Consider the following 22,036-nt stretch of genomic DNA (forward strand, 5'->3'; position numbering starts at 1 on the left):
ATCACAGATGCATTTTAAATTACATTTTAAAATATATTAAAATAGAAAATAGTTATTTTAATTGTTATATTTCACAATACTGCTGCTTTTACTGTTCCCCCCCCCCAAATAAGTGCAGCCTTGGTGAGCATGAGACTTAAAAAAATATTACAAAATCTTACTGACCCCAAACTTTTGTGTACATGTAATATTTATTTTAAATTGGCTAGTTTGTGCAAGTAAACATAATTAAACTGGTTGTTAAAAGTTCAAATGGATTGTGTTATGTTCTGTAATTGCTGTTAATAAATCTGTCAGAAAAAAGCGCTAAAGTTTCACCTTTAGGGATACAACAGCCTGGCAGCCTTTTACAAAACTTAACCATGGTTTTATTACAGTAACCACAGTATTTGTAGTAAAACTGCAGTAACCACAAATTTACCATGACAATATTAAGAATAATAATAATAATAAATTTTAATACTTATGTAACACCATGTTTATTTTTCATGAGGTACCCTCAAAGGTGCACCTTTGTAACTTATCTACCCTTAAAACATGCATACATGTATGGTACCAATATGCTCACTTTTAGGGGTATAGTTGCACCTTTGAGGTTACTGCCCCATTAAAGGGCTACAATATATAATTATAGTATATTTTATTTCTAAAAGTGTAAATAAAAAAGGCCTATGAAATGTTAAAAAACATGGCTTTAAAATCTAATATTAAGTGAGTATAATTACTGATTATATATTCTTTTAATAATTTAAAAGATCAGTTTAGTTTAGAAGTATCGGTATCGGTATCGACGATACTGGGCTTGAAAATATTGGTATCGGATCGAAAAATAAAATAAGAGGTATCGCCCATCCCTAATGTCATGCCGTCGTGTAAACAAGATACATAACATAAGGCTATTTAGTTTGTTTAATAAAAGAACAAGGTATATACCTGTTCCATAGGAAAGGTAACTTTAAATGACTTCTGTTGTGATCTGGCGCTATAGAGAAAATATAATTAAATAAAATGAACTTGACCTTCAGGGGGGGCGGGGAAACACTGGTGTTGGTATAAATGTGACAACATTAGAGATTATGTTGTTTATATTGCTGCATATCCAACACCAAGTGGAAAACAAGAGTCTGCTCTGCAACCTGTGTTGAGTGTTGCTTGTTATATTTAAATAAATAGTAATTAAAGTTAAGTAGCCAGCATAGCTATATCACTGTGAGTACAGTATACATCATAAATGTCATGAAATCTTAACCCGTTTAATCCCAAATTTTTCATAGACATGAAAATATCCAAATGAGGTGTACTTAGTTTCCCCTTGAACTAATCAATAATTATGTTTAGACATTTTTATGGAAAAGTGTGTGAAAAATTGTGTTTTTAATGTTCGGTCACAATTGGGATCATTTGTATAAGTTACTAAAAATTCTTATATATCCTATATCAGTCCAATTATTCAAAACATTTAAAACTCTTTCATGTCATTTTAGGGTTACTATTAAACATAAAAACCTTTATACAACACTTTTAGGAATACTGAGATAAATGATTTTATTAAAATTAATAAAAATACAACGTTTTATTGCAGGGAGCCATTTTAAGTTGTCTATCGGGATCCTTAGGAATACGATAAAATGATTTGCCCTTTGCTTTCCCCCCGCCTGTTCTGGCATCCTGGCGCACAGCAGCTGTCCACCTTGTTGAAAGAGTAAGGTTTGTAAGGTCGAAACAGTCTTGTTTTAAAATATTGTTCGACCACTGTCGATACAAATGCTACAGCCGCTCTAGAGCTTTCCTGATGGCCTGCCAAAATGGCGGAGTTTAGATTGCGTGATGTCAACCTCCGGAGCTCTATAGCTCTAGTCAGTGGAGCACACGGAAACTTTGTCACATATAACAGCGAAGTCACGTTGTGTTTCAGCCCTGGTCGCGCATTCGTTTGGCGAGAGGTGAAACGTCCATGGTGGCGCCAGCACGTCATTCGCTTTGAGTGTAGATCCGTTGGATGCTGCGTTTGTAGAAGGCAAGCAGACGTTAGCTTTGACATACATAAAAACCCCCCGAAAATGTGAGATTACAGACGTTTTCCTAGCTATACATTAATAATTTGATTGTAGGCTTGCTGTGATGGTCGGTGTTGACGGTATTACCGGTGTTAAGCCGCAACACCGGTTACGTCACTTCCCCACCGCGCCGCTTGCCAAGCCTGTTGACTTTTGCCGTTTATCTAAGGTGATTTTGGAAGTTTTTTATATTAATTTCTTGTTTATTTGGTTCCACAGTGTTTGCTGATTATTAATTTATTTAAACTTAATTGAAACTGTAATTTATTTATTTTATTTTACATCAAGATGTATGCCGTGCCTCCAACTTTCTTATTCGTTTTGCTGATTTAAATTTAAAATTTTTTTTACTTTGTGTAAGTTTTTTGTTATTTTATGTTGACTTAATAAAAGTTGTTTAATATAAGTGAGTTTGTCATTGTACCGTTTTGTTGTTGTCCATTCAAGTAATTGATGAGGAATTGCCGCTAATTTGAAAATGAAAGATGAAAGTAAAATGCGCACGGGCATTTATAAGCTATTTAAAAGCGAAGGAAAGCAAGGAAAAGAGGGAAAACTGCAACGGTGCTATTACCAGTGTTGTCACACGTTGATTGACCAGTGGGAAAATTTCATCACCGTCACGACCCTATTTGATAGGAATAGAATGTAATATATACCTTCATTTCATTCAGGAAATTTCCCATCAGTCACGTTTTCTCTCAGGACAGAACACAAAATGACCAGTTTTCCAGTTTTAACTGGTTTGGCACAGACTACCCAACATTGGGTTTACGCTGACCCCCTGGTTCATCATTTGTATTGACAGTAAAAATGATCCAGCAGCTGAGTTACAGAAAAACTACCCAGCACCTGGGTAAACGTATTACAAATAACACAATAAAATTACCCAACAGGCTGAACCCAGCATTTGGGTTAACCCAGCATTTTTTAGAGTGTGGTTTGGGATGAAAACTAACAAGCATTGCAAGTGGACTACTGGGAAAATTAAAGTAAATAAACAAATGTTTGATATAATTTTCATTCTGTCTTAAAGGTATAGTTCACCTACAAATAACAATTTGCTGAAAATGTGCTCACCCTCAGGCCATCCAAGATGTAGATGAGTTTGTTTCTTCATCAGATTTGGAGAAATGTAGCATTACATCACTTGCTCACCAATGGATCCTCTGCAGTGAATGGGTGCCGTCAGAATAAGAGTCCAAATAGCTGCTCAACCGACTGCCTGAGGCCAGCATCAAAGACTCTCAGGACAGTTGACGGGCCTTGCCAATTTATACATTTAAGAGATTTTAAAACATTCAAACACAAGATGCGAAATAACTCAACTGAGTGCTCGCGTGATGTGTTCAGTGCGCACACAGAGAGCCGCGTCAAAATACCCGCCTTGGAAAGTATCTTCGAAAAACGGGCAGTTATGTCTTAAGTGAACGTAAACAGTTGAGAAAGAAATTGGATGTGTGTGTCATTATTTTGGATCCATGCGTTGTCTCTTAAAGTGACAGCATTTAATTTATTTGCTACTGACGGTGTCCTTAACGTTAATCCAAGAAAAAAAAGGAGAAAATCACTTACTGCTCTTGATATTTTATTTATACAGTGAAGATCGCAATGCTTTTACAATTGATTATTCGGTTTCTGTACCTGAACTTGGAAAACTTGGAAAAACTTAAATCGTTGTTTAATTTGTATCTTTGTTCAATTTATTTATTTGTGATATTTACACAGTTTCAAACGGCTCACGGGTACAACCTGCACTGGGGCCCCGCAAAGCCCAGATACGGCTCTGCTGCCGAACAGAATCAAGTTAATGTAACAAAGCATCAGGTTTCCTCCTCTGAACTCTGTTTTACGTTACATAGCACACGGTAATGAAGACATGAGACAGACACACAGCGAGAGTGAGACGCTGGGGACGGAGCGAGTCTGGACTGAATTCTGATGTCACTCTGCAGCTGGCAGGAATGTGGCGAAGCATGTGAGAATGTGTGTGTGTGTGTGTGTGATATGAGAGCGTGATAGAGGATGTCCTGCCCTGCTCTCTCTGCTGATGATGGTTTTACTCACTTAAACCGCGGCCGTATGATATAACAGCGAAGTCACGTTGTGTTTCAGCCCTGGTCGCGCATTCGTTTGGCGAGAGGTGAAACGTCCATGGTGGCGCCAGCACGTCATTCGCTTTGAGTGTAGATCCGTTGGATGCTGCGTTTGTAGAAGGCAAGCAGACGTTAGCTTTGACATACATAAAAACCCCCCGAAAATGTGAGATTACAGACGTTTTCCTAGCTATACATTAATAATTTGATTGTAGGCTTGCTGTGATGGTCGGTGTTGACGGTATTACCGGTGTTAAGCCGCAACACCGGTTACGTCACTTCCCCACCGCGCCGCTTGCCAAGCCTGTTGACTTTTGCCGTTTATCTAAGGTGATTTTGGAAGTTTTTTATATTAATTTCTTGTTTATTTGGTTCCACAGTGTTTGCTGATTATTAATTTATTTAAACTTAATTGAAACTGTAATTTATTTATTTTATTTTACATCAAGATGTATGCCGTGCCTCCAACTTTCTTATTCGTTTTGCTGATTTAAATTTAAATTTTTTTTTACTTTGTGTAAGTTTTTTGTTATTTTATGTTGACTTAATAAAAGTTGTTTAATATAAGTGAGTTTGTCATTGTACCGTTTTGTTGTTGTCCATTCAAGTAATTGATGAGGAATTGCCGCTAATTTGAAAATGAAAGATGAAAGTAAAATGCGCACGGGCATTTATAAGCTATTTAAAAGCGAAGGAAAGCAAGGAAAAGAGGGAAAACTGCAACGGTGCTATTACCAGTGTTGTCACACGTTGATTGACCAGTGGGAAAATTTCATCACCGTCACGACCCTATTTGATAGGAATAGAATGTAATATATACCTTCATTTCATTCAGGAAATTTCCCATCAGTCACGTTTTCTCTCAGGACAGAACACAAAATGACCAGTTTTCCAGTTTTAACTGGTTTGGCACAGACTACCCAACATTGGGTTTACGCTGACCCCCTGGTTCATCATTTGTATTGACAGTAAAAATGATCCAGCAGCTGAGTTACAGAAAAACTACCCAGCACCTGGGTAAACGTATTACAAATAACACAATAAAATTACCCAACAGGCTGAACCCAGCATTTGGGTTAACCCAGCATTTTTTAGAGTGTGGTTTGGGATGAAAACTAACAAGCATTGCAAGTGGACTACTGGGAAAATTAAAGTAAATAAACAAATGTTTGATATAATTTTCATTCTGTCTTAAAGGTATAGTTCACCTACAAATAACAATTTGCTGAAAATGTGCTCACCCTCAGGCCATCCAAGATGTAGATGAGTTTGTTTCTTCATCAGATTTGGAGAAATGTAGCATTACATCACTTGCTCACCAATGGATCCTCTGCAGTGAATGGGTGCCGTCAGAATAAGAGTCCAAATAGCTGCTCAACCGACTGCCTGAGGCCAGCATCAAAGACTCTCAGGACAGTTGACGGGCCTTGCCAATTTATACATTTAAGAGATTTTAAAACATTCAAACACAAGATGCGAAATAACTCAACTGAGTGCTCGCGTGATGTGTTCAGTGCGCACACAGAGAGCCGCGTCAAAATACCCGCCTTGGAAAGTATCTTCGAAAAACGGGCAGTTATGTCTTAAGTGAACGTAAACAGTTGAGAAAGAAATTGGATGTGTGTGTCATTATTTTGGATCCATGCGTTGTCTCTTAAAGTGACAGCATTTAATTTATTTGCTACTGACGGTGTCCTTAACGTTAATCCAAGAAAAAAAAGGAGAAAATCACTTACTGCTCTTGATATTTTATTTATACAGTGAAGATCGCAATGCTTTTACAATTGATTATTCGGTTTCTGTACCTGAACTTGGAAAACTTGGAAAAACTTAAATCGTTGTTTAATTTGTATCTTTGTTCAATTTATTTATTTGTGATATTTACACAGTTTCAAACGGCTCACGGGTACAACCTGCACTGGGGCCCCGCAAAGCCCAGATACGGCTCTGCTGCCGAACAGAATCAAGTTAATGTAACAAAGCATCAGGTTTCCTCCTCTGAACTCTGTTTTACGTTACATAGCACACGGTAATGAAGACATGAGACAGACACACAGCGAGAGTGAGACGCTGGGGACGGAGCGAGTCTGGACTGAATTCTGATGTCACTCTGCAGCTGGCAGGAATGTGGCGAAGCATGTGAGAATGTGTGTGTGTGTGTGTGTGATATGAGAGCGTGATAGAGGATGTCCTGCCCTGCTCTCTCTGCTGATGATGGTTTTACTCACTTAAACCGCGGCCGTATGATAGAACAAACCTACCTGCAGATTTCTGAAGATGTCTCTTTTTTATATCAATACAAGGCATGTAAACAATTGGTCTGTATCTGTACTATAGAAAGTTCTACTGTATAAATCAAAAGTTTATTGTCATCTTTGTGCAAAGCATAGCAGAGCATGAACTACAGTGCAACATTAACATTATTTAATTTAATACAGAATAACATGTCTGTGCGCAATACATTGTTATTTTATTTTGAAATATAAAAAAGAGAAAGTTTGAGGTGTTTCACAGCAAACACATTTTTTACTGTTATTGTGCTTTTTATTTGAAGCTGACTGAATGTTCAATTCTCGAGTGAGGTGTGAGAGTGAGTATGTTGCTATTGTACTGTAGAAGTCACATTAAAACTAAAACTCTCTGAGAAGCCCTTGAAAGAAGCCTTTTTTCTAGTATATAGTGACAAATCTGGCTGAGAAGGGATACTAATTAAAACTTAACATATAAGTAAATCAAATCCAAACTGATATAATTGTTTTTCTTTGTATACTCTTGATCCACGTTTCATATGGAGTGATGTTCACAAAATAGATGCAGTAGAACATCAAAAATGAGCCAAATGTAATGCTTTGTAATTATAATCCAGAAGCATCTTTTTTTTTCATCTTATTTTTAATTACACTTCATAATTATGCATTATTATTTTTGTAATAAAATTTATATTTGTGATAAAACATAACTGTTTATTTAATAGATTATCTTCAATTATATACCAACTTTATTAAAAGGCTGTAAAATAAAACATAAAACATGTAGGTTTGTGTTTAATAGTCATGTCCCAAGATGCAACTAGCAGAGCACAAACTTACATATATTATAAAAACAGCATTTACACATTTCATACATCACGTCCAAACATTTGTTACTACATTCTTTTCCATTTTAATATAGAAGGAAAACGTTTTGGGACTCACTTTTATAATACATAAATGCATAATTTTCTAAATAAAAATTTAGAAATAAATAAAATAAATTTGAAATAAATGTATTTTTCAAGATCACTAATGTAATAGGCATATGAGTATATTTTTGAGTGGAACAACATTAATGTAATAAATTATGTGTTGTGTGTTGTTGTTTTTTTCATTTATTTTACATTTTTTTATTGCAATTAAGTTAAATCATCATCATGCCATAGGTTTAGGTTTAGGTTTAGTGTTCTGGTGTGTTGTATTTGTTGTTATTGCTGTTTGTTGATGAGGTGGGGAGCACGTGCGTTGTTGACCGGCTTAAAGAGATGCCAGTAAAGACGTGCTTCTTTTTGGAACATCCCAGAAATCCTTGGAATGTAATTGAGTTTAGAGGCCCGAAGGACACACACACACACACACACGTATGTAGAGAACAAACAGGCAGGAGAAGAAAAGGAGGTGAATTCTGGCATGTTTAAAGAACATTGGCCTTGTGGATATCCGGAGTCTTTATTAAGACCAGAGGAGCCAATAAAACGCATCATGTGAAGCATAAGTTTCTATTTCAGCCCTCATTGTGTGCGGCTTGACTGTGACACAGGATTTGGAGTTCCTTTCTGGGAACTTTAGATTGGAAATGTGTTTCCTCTTCTCACACCTAATATGGAGTTATGGGAACAGTTCAGTTCAACAAAAGAAAAAAATAAAGATTAAATGAAAAGTACATGGGTCGGATTCACAAAAAGTATTCTTATGAACCAATTTAATAAATTCCTTAATTCTAAGAAGTTTGTAAGAATGTTCTGAAATACATTTCTTCACAAAAATCATCTTATTTGTTTCTTAAGAAGAAAATGCTTCAGTGTTATTTAAAGGGGACTGTGATGAGTGGGGGTGGGGCCGAGAGCCGTCGGAACGGAGCGAGGCCGGTGGAGTCAAGTCCTTTATTTATATAGCGCTTGAAACAGACTAATATTAGCGTAGAATGAATGATAATGAGGGACACCTGCGCCACACATCGGTCTCGAGTCCCACGGAGGAGCTCCGGAAGGATAAAAGGAGGAGTGACGACAGTGCAAGACGAGAGAGGACCAGGCCTGAATTTTATGTTGTTTTGTTTTTTTTGTGTGCGGCAGTCGCCTGTGAGGGGCTGTCGCGCTATTTTAAGTTTTGTGTTAATTTTGTTATTAAATTATGTTGAAATGTTCGCCGGTTCCCGCCTCCTCCTTCCCCGAACTACGAACTTTGTTACAGGGACATAACACTTACAGTTTGGGCCAATCTCATGTTAATCTTGAGTACCTATATAGTTGGATTGCATCCTTCATATCTCCGAAGAATCTTTAGTTTGATCAGATTTATGAAAGAAAGATACAGCTTTACGCTCCGAAAACAACCGAGCTCCTGGAGGCGTGTTGTGGGCGGTGCCAAAGAGTCACGAGCACTTACGCGCCGACTGCCAACAAAACTGAATTTTGATGCAATTTTACTCACCGCCTGCGGTTCTGACTCATGACCGGGATCTTTTATCGCTGGGACTGCTCTATCTTTCAGTATCAAATGATGTGCAAAAAATCCAGCGTCAAACTTGGCCTTGTTTATAAAAGATCCGTCACATAAATGACGGGAACAAACAAACACGCATGCAAAACTCCATTGCTGCCCTGTAGAAACAAACTGCATCCACTGTTCACGTAACGCTGGGTTTTTTGGGAAGCTGAACAAGGTTATCTTTCTCTCACATATCCAAAGACACCCTTCTTTGGAGACATTCTTCTCGAGCAAGTCCTGTGCAGCGCTGCCGACGACTTCCGTTACCCGAACGAAGCACGTTGATGGGCTGCTCTTGTTCTAGCTTGGTCCTCTCTCATCCAACACTGTCATCACTCTTCCTTTTATCCTTCTGGAGCTCCTCCGTGGAACTCGAGACCGGTGAGTGGCGCAGATGTCGCGCATTAGCATTTTCTCCACCGGCCTCGCTCCGTTCCCACGGCTCTCGGCCCCGCCCCTCTCGTCACATACCCCCATCACCCCTCGCAGGCCGGGGGGTACCCACGAGACTGTGCTCTACTTCCCCCTCCCCCCTCCAGGGGAGCCGATCACGGCGGCCGCGGCATATCTGGGGGTAAGGACAGACAGACTATGCGAGAGAAAAGGAGAAAAACTCTTGTTTCGGTTCCCAGACACACTGCCGCTCGGCTCTCCACCAGCTGGGTGGAGGGCCGAGTGGTGCTCTTCGAGAGTAAAAATAAAATCCAGGCCTGGCCCTCTCTCGTCCAACACTGTTGTCACTCCTCCTTTTATCCTTCTGGCGCTCCTCCGTGGAACTCGAGACCGGTGAGTGGCCTCGCTCCGTTCCCACGGCTCTCTGCCCGGTTTTTGTGAAAACCTGTATCTGAATTCTTCATGCCCTATGCCCTATGTTGAGTATGGTTTCACTAATAAGAAACATACATTTACATAAAGAATTCATATTTGGCCATGCCCATGTTGATTAAAGTATTAAAAAAGTTTTAATTTAAGGTACATTTAGAACAGATAAAAATGTGTGATTAAGATGTGATCATGGCAATCATGCGATTAATCTTGATTAAATATTTTAATCGATTGACAGCCCCTAATATTTAATATTAACAATATGATGACTCGGAATGTAACGATTCACCATGAGCTGGTTGAAAAATGATACAAATATGTGACGATTCAAATCGGTTGAGATGTTAAACGAATCGCGATCCAGTTGGAGTTTATATGAATGTATCTCTGAGGGGAACTGATTGTCTTTAGAAAAGTTTAGATTATATTTTCTTTTCATCTCATCTCTGTATAATGCATATTGAAGCAGCGTTCATAAGCGCTTATTATATACAATATAATATATTATTAATATTTACAAATCAAGTATAATGGGAACACAGAATGATCTTGGAGAGAGCTTTACCGAGCTGACTGCTGTAACCGAACGCGACCAGGGTTTAAAGGCTGAACGAATGACTGACAGCCACAGCGGAGAAAAGAGTTTGTGTGAACTTTAATGTAAGGACTTAAATATTCATATGTAGCTCACATTAAGCTATCGTATGGCTTCAGAAGTAACACAGAATAATTCGCACAATCGGAAAAAAAATCGAATAAAATCTCGGATTTGGATCGGCCCTCTCTGACCGATACCCGATCCGAGAAAAATGGCACTATCGGAGCCGATAACCGATATGAATATCGGATCAGTGCATCCCTATCAATAAGCGCCACCTGCTGTCAGAGAGTGAATCTGTGTCTCATTCAGAGCTTCTGCTATCTTTGTTTCGTGCACATGTTTTATGTGGTATAGTTTCACAAAACTAAAGTCAGAGCATTCTGTTTTTGTTTTAAAAATTCAAATTATACAATCTAATTTAGATTTAAAAAACTGCTCATGCTGTCCAAGCAATAATAAAAGGACACCTTTTCATTTATAATTTGTCTTAAATCTAATTTTGTTTGAAAAATCGTGAGAAAATCGAATCGTGAAATCAGTATCGTGAATCGAATCGTGAGTTGAGTGAATCGTTACATCCCTAACATTGACGCATTTCTGAGAGTGTTACATTTCTGTTTACGAGACCCTACAAAGGTCTTACATTTAGCCTCATGAAACCTGTGGAAACCCTGTAATTGAATATGAACTGTCTCATATGACTATGGTTTTCTTTGGGCACTAACTTTTGGCAAGGCAAAGCTAAAAGCACTTTGAAGCCATTCCCCGTGTCTAATTTTTGTAGCATTTGTTCATTGATCTGTGTTTTTTGGCACCTGTGATCTCTGTGAGTCATTGTGGATGTTGGAGATGCTTTGGTGTGAGTTGGTTACTTTGATGAAAATAATGGATTCAAACCGCTGTAAAACTTCTTAAGTATTCATCACTTTTTAAGATTTGGAGTATTTCTCTTTGAATTAATCAACAGACAGAAATCAGGCCACTCCACAAGGCTGTTCTTTTGAAATTTTTAAAGCGCAAACAAGATGGGCTCACAGAAGCAGAAAGGCTCATAATTAGCACGAATGAGGCCCTTGATTTGTGCTAGTGGATCCTTAAACTAGCAGGCCGTGATCTGTAACCCCATCGGTGGTGTGCACAGTCAGATGTCTGCTGCCAGCTGTAATTGGATGCTTTATCCTTCTCTGAACCCCGTCAAGAGCAAATAAGGCAGCCAGAGAGTTTCCCGGAGTGATAATATGGAGGGAGTGTTATTAAACGTCACATGGTGAAGCTGTGAGAGATCTTCAATTAGCTTAACGTGGCGCTCTTTCTCTGCTATTTTCATGCAATCTTCCTGTAAATGCCTCTTGCTTTTAGAGGAAAAGTACATTTGTTTCATTTGTAGTGTAGAATGGCTCATTGAGTTTGTTGTAATGATGCATGACACAGTCTCAGACAAAGCAGGAAAAGAGAGATAAGTGAAACATGACTTCTGTAATATGGGTGTAGACTCTTCTGTGTCTTTTTAGGTCTTCTGTGTGTATTAGAGGCTGACATTTTTTCGGGAATCCCGCAGGATGGGAAACAAAATCACTATTAATCACGTGATTGGGACGGGACCGGAAAAAATGTCACGAACAGGATGTGCTTTCTGCCGTTTCGGTCATGTGAACTTGAGCGAGAAACTTCGAAACTCCGTGAATGAAAAATACATCTATTGAGAGTGAAATGTCTACTTTCAAATGAAAAAAAAATCAAATAGAAAACGTTAGCATGGATGATTTACATTAAATTTAATGTGTGTGCAATGCTCACTGTGCATTGTTTAAGCTGGCTTACAGTTCAATAAAATAACAAAAAACTACATTTTGGATGTTTATTCAGCTAAAGTGGGCATGCTGTGATCTGTAAGGTTTATATAGTTATCGTGAAATAAATATATCATACTGTGAAATAAGATTTTGGTCATATCGCCCACCCCTGTGTGTGTGTGTGTGCATTGGTTCGCCGGTGTGGGGTGGTTAAGTACTTGTGTTTTCAGCCGTGTGTCAGGTGTGTCAAGGCCTCACGCATTCAGTGACCTGAGCTGGCAGGAGAGAGCATATATTAGAGAAGATATACATATTTGAGAAGACATATTTTTCCAGATTGATGTGTAACTGCATAAAATGTAAATTAAATTGTAATCAAATTCAAATGTAACAATAGATTTTATTTATTGGAAAACAAAGTGCTGCACAACAGTTTCTTTTTAAACTGTTAAAATTAAAACAGGAAATAAAATGTTTTAGTGAAGACTTTTGTGTTTCTGTGTATATCTGACGATAGTTTTCTCAAATGAAATGGTGAAATGCTGGTGAAGTGACTCTCAGAGCAGCTATGGAGATGAAGTTCATGTGTTCATGTCCTCATATAGTGAGACGGCAAACCCTGTCCTGAAAACACCAGTATGTGCTGTAGATGAAACTGGGCCGATCATTCACACAGAGACACACAGAACATTCACATTTAAATAGGTGTCTTATTGCAGTTTAATATTCACAGACACCAGTTCATATTATGATTTGATTTGATTAAGTGTACAGCCCTACTTTTGATTTATTCACCCAAAATTTGCCAAATCCCACAACATTCGGCTTTATAAATTCCATTTTTATGATTGGATTCTGCAAATGCATCCGTGTTTTCTGCATCTTCGAAATTGTAGGGTCCTAGATAGTGTTTCATTGGATATTCAGTGTGGTTTTTGACTTCCTCTGTATGTGGTTTCAGTGATCTGATCATGATCACAATCTGTTTGGGACCTCGTTTCCTCCTATTTAGTGCTGACCACTTGTGACCACTAATTGCATCTTAGTACTAGTTGTAAATTAGGAATTAGTTTTACTCTCACCCAAAGTTATTGTGTTTCTTCAGAAGAGGTTTTGGAATATGCATGTAGGCCTATGTATGTATGTACTTATTTATTATTTTATTTATTTATTTATTTATTTTTGCATCAGTATATTGACACCAAAGCACCATAGGCCTCTTTTTTCGTCTGTGTAGTGGCGTGCAGTAGTAATGTGCGGAACTGCTGCTGCTAGTCGACATAGGTAATGCTAGTCGACTAGATCGAATTTAATTGATTTAATGTTACGTTTAAAAAAAAAAAGGAAAACAAATTCATTTCATTTCACCTCAGACCTTGCATGCATGCTTCGCTGCGTTTCGCTGCGAGCTCGGAGAAATGTCCACTAGTAAAAACAAGCAAGGTGTGGGAGCGTATTTACCCAATAATAACTCTTTAATCAAACATTATGAATGAAAGGCAAGTGGCTTTCTTCAGAAAGGTTTTGTTGAAATTTTTTCTTCGTATAATGCCTAAAAGTGCTGCTTTGTTTACAGGACAACCATGATAACAGCTGTATTTCTACTTGTCCAAAAGTGCCATCTAATGTTAGAGAGTATATTTGCAATTTCATTCAGCCCGTCTGCTGCTTTTGTTGCCATCTTTAGAACACCTCAGATGATAAGGTATCTGGAGATATTTGACTCTTTGAGTCACAGTTGAAGTATTTCAAATGGATCTCATATACACACAATGTTTTTGACTGTCTTCTGAGGGTTTCTTTCTTTTAGGCTAGTCGACAACATTTCCATTTAAACGACTATGAAATCAGTCGTAACACACACCCCTAGCGTGCAGACATGTGGCATATCAGATGCCCTGTGAGTGAGAAGGGACTGGAGGCTGTATGTGAGAGGAGTAGAATGACAGCAGTTTCCCCTTCTAGCGCTCAGGTTTTGAGCGGGAGAAACCCTCACAGACTTGAATAGACTACACATATTAGAGGAGAGAATGACGTATTGCCCTTCTTTTCGTTTTTTCCCTCATTCCCTTATGTGAAAGGGACACTTCATCATGTTCTTCTAAATACTTTTTTTTCTTTTATTCCACTTGTGATGGAGCAGTATTGGAGTGAGAGACAACAGACACTCAAGCTTCTCACTCCAGGCAGTTTCCACTCTTCTTCACTCACATGCTCTGGTTTAAAACCATTACTCACGCAACGCAGTCATGTCAGTCAATGATTCTGTATGTGGGTGAATTGGCTCATCGGTCACATTAGCCAGTGCAGGTTAATGTCAGGACACAGCTGTTCATGTGTATTGATCACAGTCCATGATGTGGCGACCCACTGCCCTAAATATGATTTTATTGCAAACTCCTTATTTATTTTAGTTTTTTAATTTAGTATTTTTTACTGATTTTTTTATTTTTATTTGTAATGGTTTTCTTTAATAGTAATAACACTGATTTAACTGTACTTATATTTATCTAAGTCAAATATATGTATTTGTTTTATTTCAACAGCAAGCCTATGTGTCCTCCAGCCACCAGATGGCGCTGCTCAGTCCCAACACCAACAGTAGCAGCACGAGTAGTGTGGGAGGCGGAGAACAGCTGAGCAAAACCAATCTTTACATTCGTGGACTCCATCCTGGGACCACTGACCAAGACCTGGTCAAGCTCTGCCAACCGTAAGTCTCTGTGAAAGCTACGTAAGGCTAGATAACTATGGTGTGCCTGTATGTGAATGCTGATCATCAGGGATAATGTTCCTGAACAGTAGTGATGGGAGAAAGAGAGTTTTTCGAAACTCTGACTTAATTGAATCAATTAAACCTTTGCAAAGACCTGCCCTCCTTAGTTACCCTTGCTACGTCCAACAAGCCATGGCGCTCTCATGCCACACATCATGTTCTCACGCAGTAAAAAATACATCGCGGAGCAAAGAGGAAACTGACAACGCAGTGACAGACAAGACAGAACAGGTTACTTTTGGTATGAAACAAAGTCTCAGATTTCAAATTTTGTAATTTCTTTAGAAATTCAAACAATAAATATGGTTTGGTGGCTCTCTAATGTGTGGTGACAGATCGCTGTGAACCGATCATCTCTTCTTTACTAGCTATAGCACAAAATAAATATGAATGAACATCAGAAGGTATGTTGTTTCAACTGCAGAAAGATGTCCATACACATAATTTTTCAAGTTCAAGTCCACCGACGTTAATCTACTCTCCTGTCTGGTTAGTTTGTCGGACAAAATGGCGTTATGATTGGTCAGATCGCCTGTCAATCAAAGTCCCAGTGAAGGGTCAATTGCTCTGATTTATCCGCTCATTTGAAGCACTCAAAACACCAGACACTTGCGCCAGCTGCTTGTCAAAGTGGTGAAAATGAATGCGAATACTCAGCTCAAATATGCATAAAGACACCTTTTACTAACCAATTGCTTTTTTTTTCTTGAAAGGCTACTCTATGAAATACAATATACAAATCACATACCATTATAATGAAATATGTGTATAATATGTGTTATTCATTCATTTGTAGGGATTTTTGTTTGTGTTTTATTGAGGGCTTGGCTAATGAGGCCAATAAGAGACAAGTAAATACTATTCTTTCTTTTTTTCCTATGCAGATGTCATTAAAAATGTCTACATTATAGCCCTATTCGGACGGAACTAGTTTTCTAAACTATGTTTAAGTTTCAGTTCTTATTACCCGACGTCTGTGATTTTCATGTACCAATTCGGATGGGACTAACATCTCCGGGTTTATTACAGAGGGGGTGTGTTTTCTAGACACGATGCAGTTGTGTGCATCACATACATCGCATATGTCTAATGAAATGTGTATTAATATAATTTTAATAATTTAATTTAATAATTTAATTAAATTATAAATTAAATTATAATTTTCATTTATTATAAAAACATAATTTAAATAAACTTAACATGAGTTTATAGAAGTGGCTGCTTATAATAAAGCCACGTAAGTGAGCAGAGAAACATTACCTGACACTGATGTTAAAATGGCCAGTCTTAGCAGTTTCCACAATTTGGCTCACTTAATTTTATTATTTTATTTTTTGGTTGGATACCATCCATAGTGAAAGGTGCAGCAAATGGTAGCTCAGGTAGGCCAAAAAACACATGAGGAAAAGTGTTGGGATAATGCAATGTCAACAATAACAGACGTTTGCATTCGGACGGGATTCAATTTCAGATTTAGCAGATTTTCACAGGATTAAAATCGCAAAGTACAAATTTCTCTAACGTCCTCCTGGAAAACTAGTCCTGTCTGAATAGGGCTTATGACTGACATTCGGTAAAACCATACATGAGTGGTTTATAAGTTCACTGAGATCACCCCATAGTTGTGAACCATTTTTGAAAACTTTTCAAGTTAACCCGAAACGGAAATTACTATGTTTTGGCAAATTGGTGGTGAGTTCTGGTGAATGGTGGTGGGACATTTTATGTTATACAAAAACATTACATTTTTTTGTAAAAACTAAGCCATGGTCCACCCCTAAACTTAACTCACAGCAGACCAGTGAGATTGTACAAATTCATACACTTTTCCCACCAATTCGCCAAAATGTAAAATAATTACAGATTGCCATGAGAGGGTTGTTCTAAACGTTTTTGATCCAATGAAACATTGTTTACTGAAATCTTGTGACTTTGGAAGTTTAATACAAACCACTGGTTTGAATCAAAATAATTTTTACACTTAGATGTTTCAAAACACCAATTCAATTAAAATATGCAAAGCAAAGGACTAATTACAGAGTGAAGAACTCACCTGCTTTGATATAACCACCGATCTGTCAGGTCTGAATTAAAATGGATGTGAAATTCTGTGATAGAGGAGGTTTTTATCACCTGTCAGCTTTTGAATAAAAATATAATATGCCCTGTGTTGGATATTGGATTTTTGCCGATATCCGATATGCCGATAATTTTCAACTCATTTTGGCTGATAGCCGATGCCGATACAGATATAATTATTTTTAATTTTGGTTTGGTAGAACTTATTTGTTAAAATTAAATAAACAATAATAAAGTTATTTTATAATGAACATTGAAGATTTGAAAGTGTCATATGTGTGATTTTTCATGTAAGCTTCTGACCTTTAAATCAAAACATACTCATGATTTTATGGCATCAATTACTGCTTTATTTAATGAGAAACAGTCTAAATATTATTTGTGTACTGTATTTTGCTTTAATTTTATTAGAAGTTGGCCAGCAGCGCCCCCTACACAATTGAAAGTTGCTGCTGCCACTTCACGTGCTATTACTGTTGACTCTATCACACACCGAACGCGTCATTCTGTACGTGCATTCTCAGTTTAAATGCAGCGATCCAAAGCAGTAAATCTAATCATCATTCAGGCAAAAGTTTGCTTCAAGAATTAACCACAATGCTGACGTCATCTAATCGCACTGTTGACGTGATCGAATTGCTAGCACACCCTGAGCACATGTGAGTTAATGTATATACTTATCGGCAAGGCATCGGCATATTTTTTCATATCGGGCCGATATTTACATTTAAAGCCATTATCGGTCGATTCCGATATTGGTCCGATAATATCGAGCATCCCTAGTCTTGTGTAGTGTTGTAGTTACTGGTTCAGTTTTGGTCTTCCCACTGATTGAAGGACCTTCAGCATTCATCCCTTTTAGGACTTCTTTTATTGTTATACATATGTATGTGATGCTATTTATTACAAATCTTGCTGAGAATGCTTTAGTTGGGTGCTTCATCTATAGACTAAAAAATATGTCCCTTTAGCTTGCATGGCAATGTGTTTGCAGTCTAAAGATCTCATGTTCAGATCTTTCTTTGAGTATGTTTTGTTGCACAAACTGCAGTGTGCTTTGAGTTTTGAACTCAAGCCATTTGTGGTTCAAAAGAGGAAACATGAGGGTAAATTCGGGAGACATGAATCGAATAGGAGTGGCAGAAAGGAAATGCTTTTTTTTTTTCACAGCTTAATATACAGAGACAACTAAATATGTCATTCATAATTTAAACACTGTGTGTGCTCTGTGGTGCTTTCAACATTAATGTTTTCCGACATATCAGCCAAATGAATGGAATGTTTTTTTTCAAAAAATGTTTTATATATACATATATTCATGTCTAAATTATCTTTTTGTTTTATATTTGTTTTTATGTTATTTATTTATTGCATTGAAATTCATTGAAAAATGTTCAAGCACCTTTGGTTTACACAGACAGGTACATGGAAGAACATTAAATATTTCAGTGGCTTTATAAATATCAAAATTAAAAAGCTATACTTCCTTAAACTCTCTGAAAAGATTAGTTGAGTTGAAGCAAAATAAATGTCTACAATAGTGAAATTTGCATCTCATTTAAGTTTATTATACGAAAATGATCATGTGACTAACATTTAAAAAAAATATGAGAATGGAGAAATTATACTGATTAGTTTCAAAAAGTAAAATTATTACTTACCATTGTTTTTCTTTAACTTAAGAAATGGAGTTAGTTGGACAGAAATAACAAGCGCGCAAAGAGAGGGAAATCTGCTCTTCCCACACTTTGTTATGGTATCAGGAGAGGAAATGTTGAAATGAGTAGTTATTTTGTGCTTTCTCAAAGGTTTAATATGAGGGGAGATCTGTTAGTGTTTAATGCTCTGTTATCCGGGCCGTAGCTGGGGTTTGTGGGGCCCCGGTGCAGGTTGTACCCATGGGCCCTGTCTGAAATCATGTAAATAGCACAAATAAATTAATAGAACATAGATAGAAATTAAAATATGTTTACTTTTTTCAAGTTTGTAGGTATTCAGGTACAGAAACCGAATAACCAAATGTAAAATAGCATTGCATAGTCTTCATTGTATAAATTAAAGAGGTAATATGATGCGATTTCAAGTTTTACTTTCTCTTTGGAGTGTTACAAACTGTTCGTGAATAGATAAGATTCCTGAAGTTGCAAAGACTAAAGTCTCAAACCCAAAGAGATATTCTTTATAAAAGTTAGGACTCATCCACACCCTCCTAAAACGCCTCTTTTAAACACGCCCCCACATGTCTACGTCACTATGTGGAAAGATTTGCATAACACCGCCCAAATGTTCACGCAAAGAAAGAAGGCGTAACTTTTATTCTCGCTGTAGTATTGTTGCCTCCGCCGCCATGTCGTGGAGACGCTGTGTTTCGTTGTGAAAGCGAAACTACTTTGTTTGGTCTTCCAAAAGAGGACATGACTAGAAATCAGTGGTTAAGTTGTATTTACAACACTGTTCCAGAACACTTCAACCCAAATATTCAGATGTGTGCAGCACATTTTATGGAGGACTGTTTCCTGATCCTGGGAGAGTAGACTACAATGCCGGCTGTTCTGACTCACAGTCTGTAAGTACGTTTTTATATTTAAAGGATTTGCCACTGATGATTCAAACGTGAGTTTTGGGCAGTGTAGAGTAGCGCTTGTTGTTTGTCATTTCTCCGATCACAAATGCAGACACAGGTTTTATTTTTACGCGGCACGATGCAACGCAACGCGTAAAAACACAGTGTAAGTCATTATAAGTCATTTCCGTCACACGCTTGAGGAATTCGGCCAAACACAACGCACTGGATAGCTGGCCAATCAGAGCACACCTCGCTTTTCAGACCGATGAGTTTTGTAAAACTAAAAAATGTATTCAGTCAAGAGCAGTGAGTGATTTTCTTTCTTTTATTTTTCTTGGATTAACATTAAGGACACCGACACAGCCGTGGGCCCCTATAATCGTCACCACCTTTCACCCCACTAGCAACGGCCCTGTCTGTTATGTTGGGGTTTCTAGGGATTTCTGTAACGTTGGGCTTATTGTTGTGCTGAAGAGCCTGTGGTTAGATGGAGGATGTGCCAGGAGATATATACGATGCATGTCTCTTTGCTATCGCATAGTAGTGAATAGGAATAGGATGTGCGTTTTATTTTTAGGGAGGTCAAATAATGCAAGTTCACATTGCTGATAAATACTGGTTCATAAATCAGTTTTCTCAAATGATTTAGTGTTGTATAGTGCACTCTGTTTTATTTGTCATGAATGTAGTTATACAGATCTACCTCAGTACCTAATTTAAGCTATTCATAAGGTAAATTGTAATGATTTCACAGCTTTAAAAATTACTCTTCTGTTTTAAATGTAAAAATGTTTCACCAGAAATAACAGAGTGTATGATACATTCATTCTGTTGTCAGAGTTTGACTGAGAAGCAAATCTGTAATTACAATCAGTTATTTTTGTTTCGGTGTAACTTTGTGCTGATGTTCAGCTGTAGATGATTTATTAAAGCCATCGAGCTGTGCGGTGTGTTCTGGTAGATGTGAGCGGTGCGCAGCAGACTGGACTGAAGTAAGGAGATCACAGGGTGAGAGGTGAGGATGTGTCAGCAGTGGAAATTCTTTAAAGGGGAAACAAATACCAGAGCAAGTGAAGGAAAGGACAGCATCAGAGCTAACTGGGTCATGGTTGAACGTTAGCGGCTCAGACGTCTCTACACACACACACAACCCAATGAAAAATCAGATCAGGAGTTTGACTGCTTACCTTTGAACTGGTCTATAGGATGTATGTCACAACATAATAAGGCACTTCCTCTTTTTGTTTGTCTTGTGTTGGCGTTTCCCCTTTTTCTACTTTATCCTCTCAGTTATCGTACTCTCACACTGATAATATGATTCTGCATCCCATTCTGTTGATAATTTGTTTAGAAAATGGCATCTCTGCAAAGGTCATTACTGCATTTCGTTTCACCACTTTAAAGAAAATAGCTATTTATGTTAAAAAAATATATTTTCTGTAAAGCACAAAAAGAAAATTGTAAAAAAATAATATATATATATATATATATATATATATATGTATGTATATATACACATATTACTTTGTCTGCAAAAATGTTAAAACATAAATTAAGCTTTAGCGTTAGTTCTGGCAGGTCACGTGAGTCAAGCTTGCATCAGCTGATTCTCAGCTGATCACATCTACCTATAAGAATACGACACCTATCGCGGCATTCCTATATAAGCTGTATTCAGTATTATTCAGCAGCTTTTTAGCTTGCTTCGGAGCAAATTACCCTCCTCCATCCCCAGCTCCACCTTTCGCCACAGTCAGGACTTAGCTTTCTGATATTCCTTGCTAATCAGACTCCTTTATCTTGAATAAAGTGTTACACTTAAATATCATTGAGTACATTAATGATATCTGCCTTGTTCTGTTCTGTTAACCCTGGGGGGGTTATTATTGCTGCTCTCCCTGCTCATTCATGACAGGCTGCATGGATGGGCAGGGAGGTTTTTTGCCCAGAACAGAACCATACCGCCAAACCAAACTTTATGCTAAGTATCTATCATTCTGACGATAGTGGTCCTGACAGAAATGTATAGCATGCACAGAAAGATTTTGATAAGATATTAAATATGTAATCAATCAAAGAAATAGTCAACAAATTAGCTATCAAAATGCCTGTTAACTGCAGTGCTACAACAGAATATCTTAGACTTAAGGATGGGCTCTTCTGACTAGTTTAAAATCCAACGCTGATTTGTAAATGAACCGTATTGGCCTTTTGACGCGGTGTTTGTAACTCATGACAGTCAAGGTGGTTGTTGTGAGAGCCAAACGATGTGTTAATAACACCTGTACTGTTCCAACAGTTGTACTCAATGTAGAAAGTTATGCTTCATTTCATTCCAAAGCAGCTTTGCCAGCAGCACTCCACTGAGCCAACTGGCCGAACGTCAGACTTCCCACATGTCAGCGTGATCGGAAAAGAGTCCGAGACAGACAGGAATGTCTGTGCAGTGAAGAGTGATCTGTGATCTGAACGAGGATTAGAATCAGTTTATGACGAGCGTT

At 37.7% G+C, this 22,036-nt stretch overlaps 1 protein-coding gene across 1 annotated transcript in view; it reads left to right on the forward strand.

Annotated features, from left to right (window-relative positions):
* Window positions 1-22,036, forward strand: part of LOC107565002 (RNA-binding motif, single-stranded-interacting protein 2-like) — a 49,416-nt gene that overhangs the window by 4,511 nt on the left and 22,869 nt on the right. The window contains exon 2 of the mRNA XM_016250186.1: window positions 14,661-14,827. Coding sequence (XP_016105672.1) covers window positions 14,661-14,827 — 167 coding nt within the window. The remainder of the gene's footprint in view (window positions 1-14,660; window positions 14,828-22,036) is intronic.

This window comes from Sinocyclocheilus grahami, unplaced genomic scaffold, assembly GCF_001515645.1.
Source record: "Sinocyclocheilus grahami isolate Dianchi unplaced genomic scaffold, SAMN03320097.WGS_v1.1 scaffold973.1, whole genome shotgun sequence".
Lineage (NCBI taxonomy): Eukaryota > Metazoa > Chordata > Actinopteri > Cypriniformes > Cyprinidae > Sinocyclocheilus > Sinocyclocheilus grahami.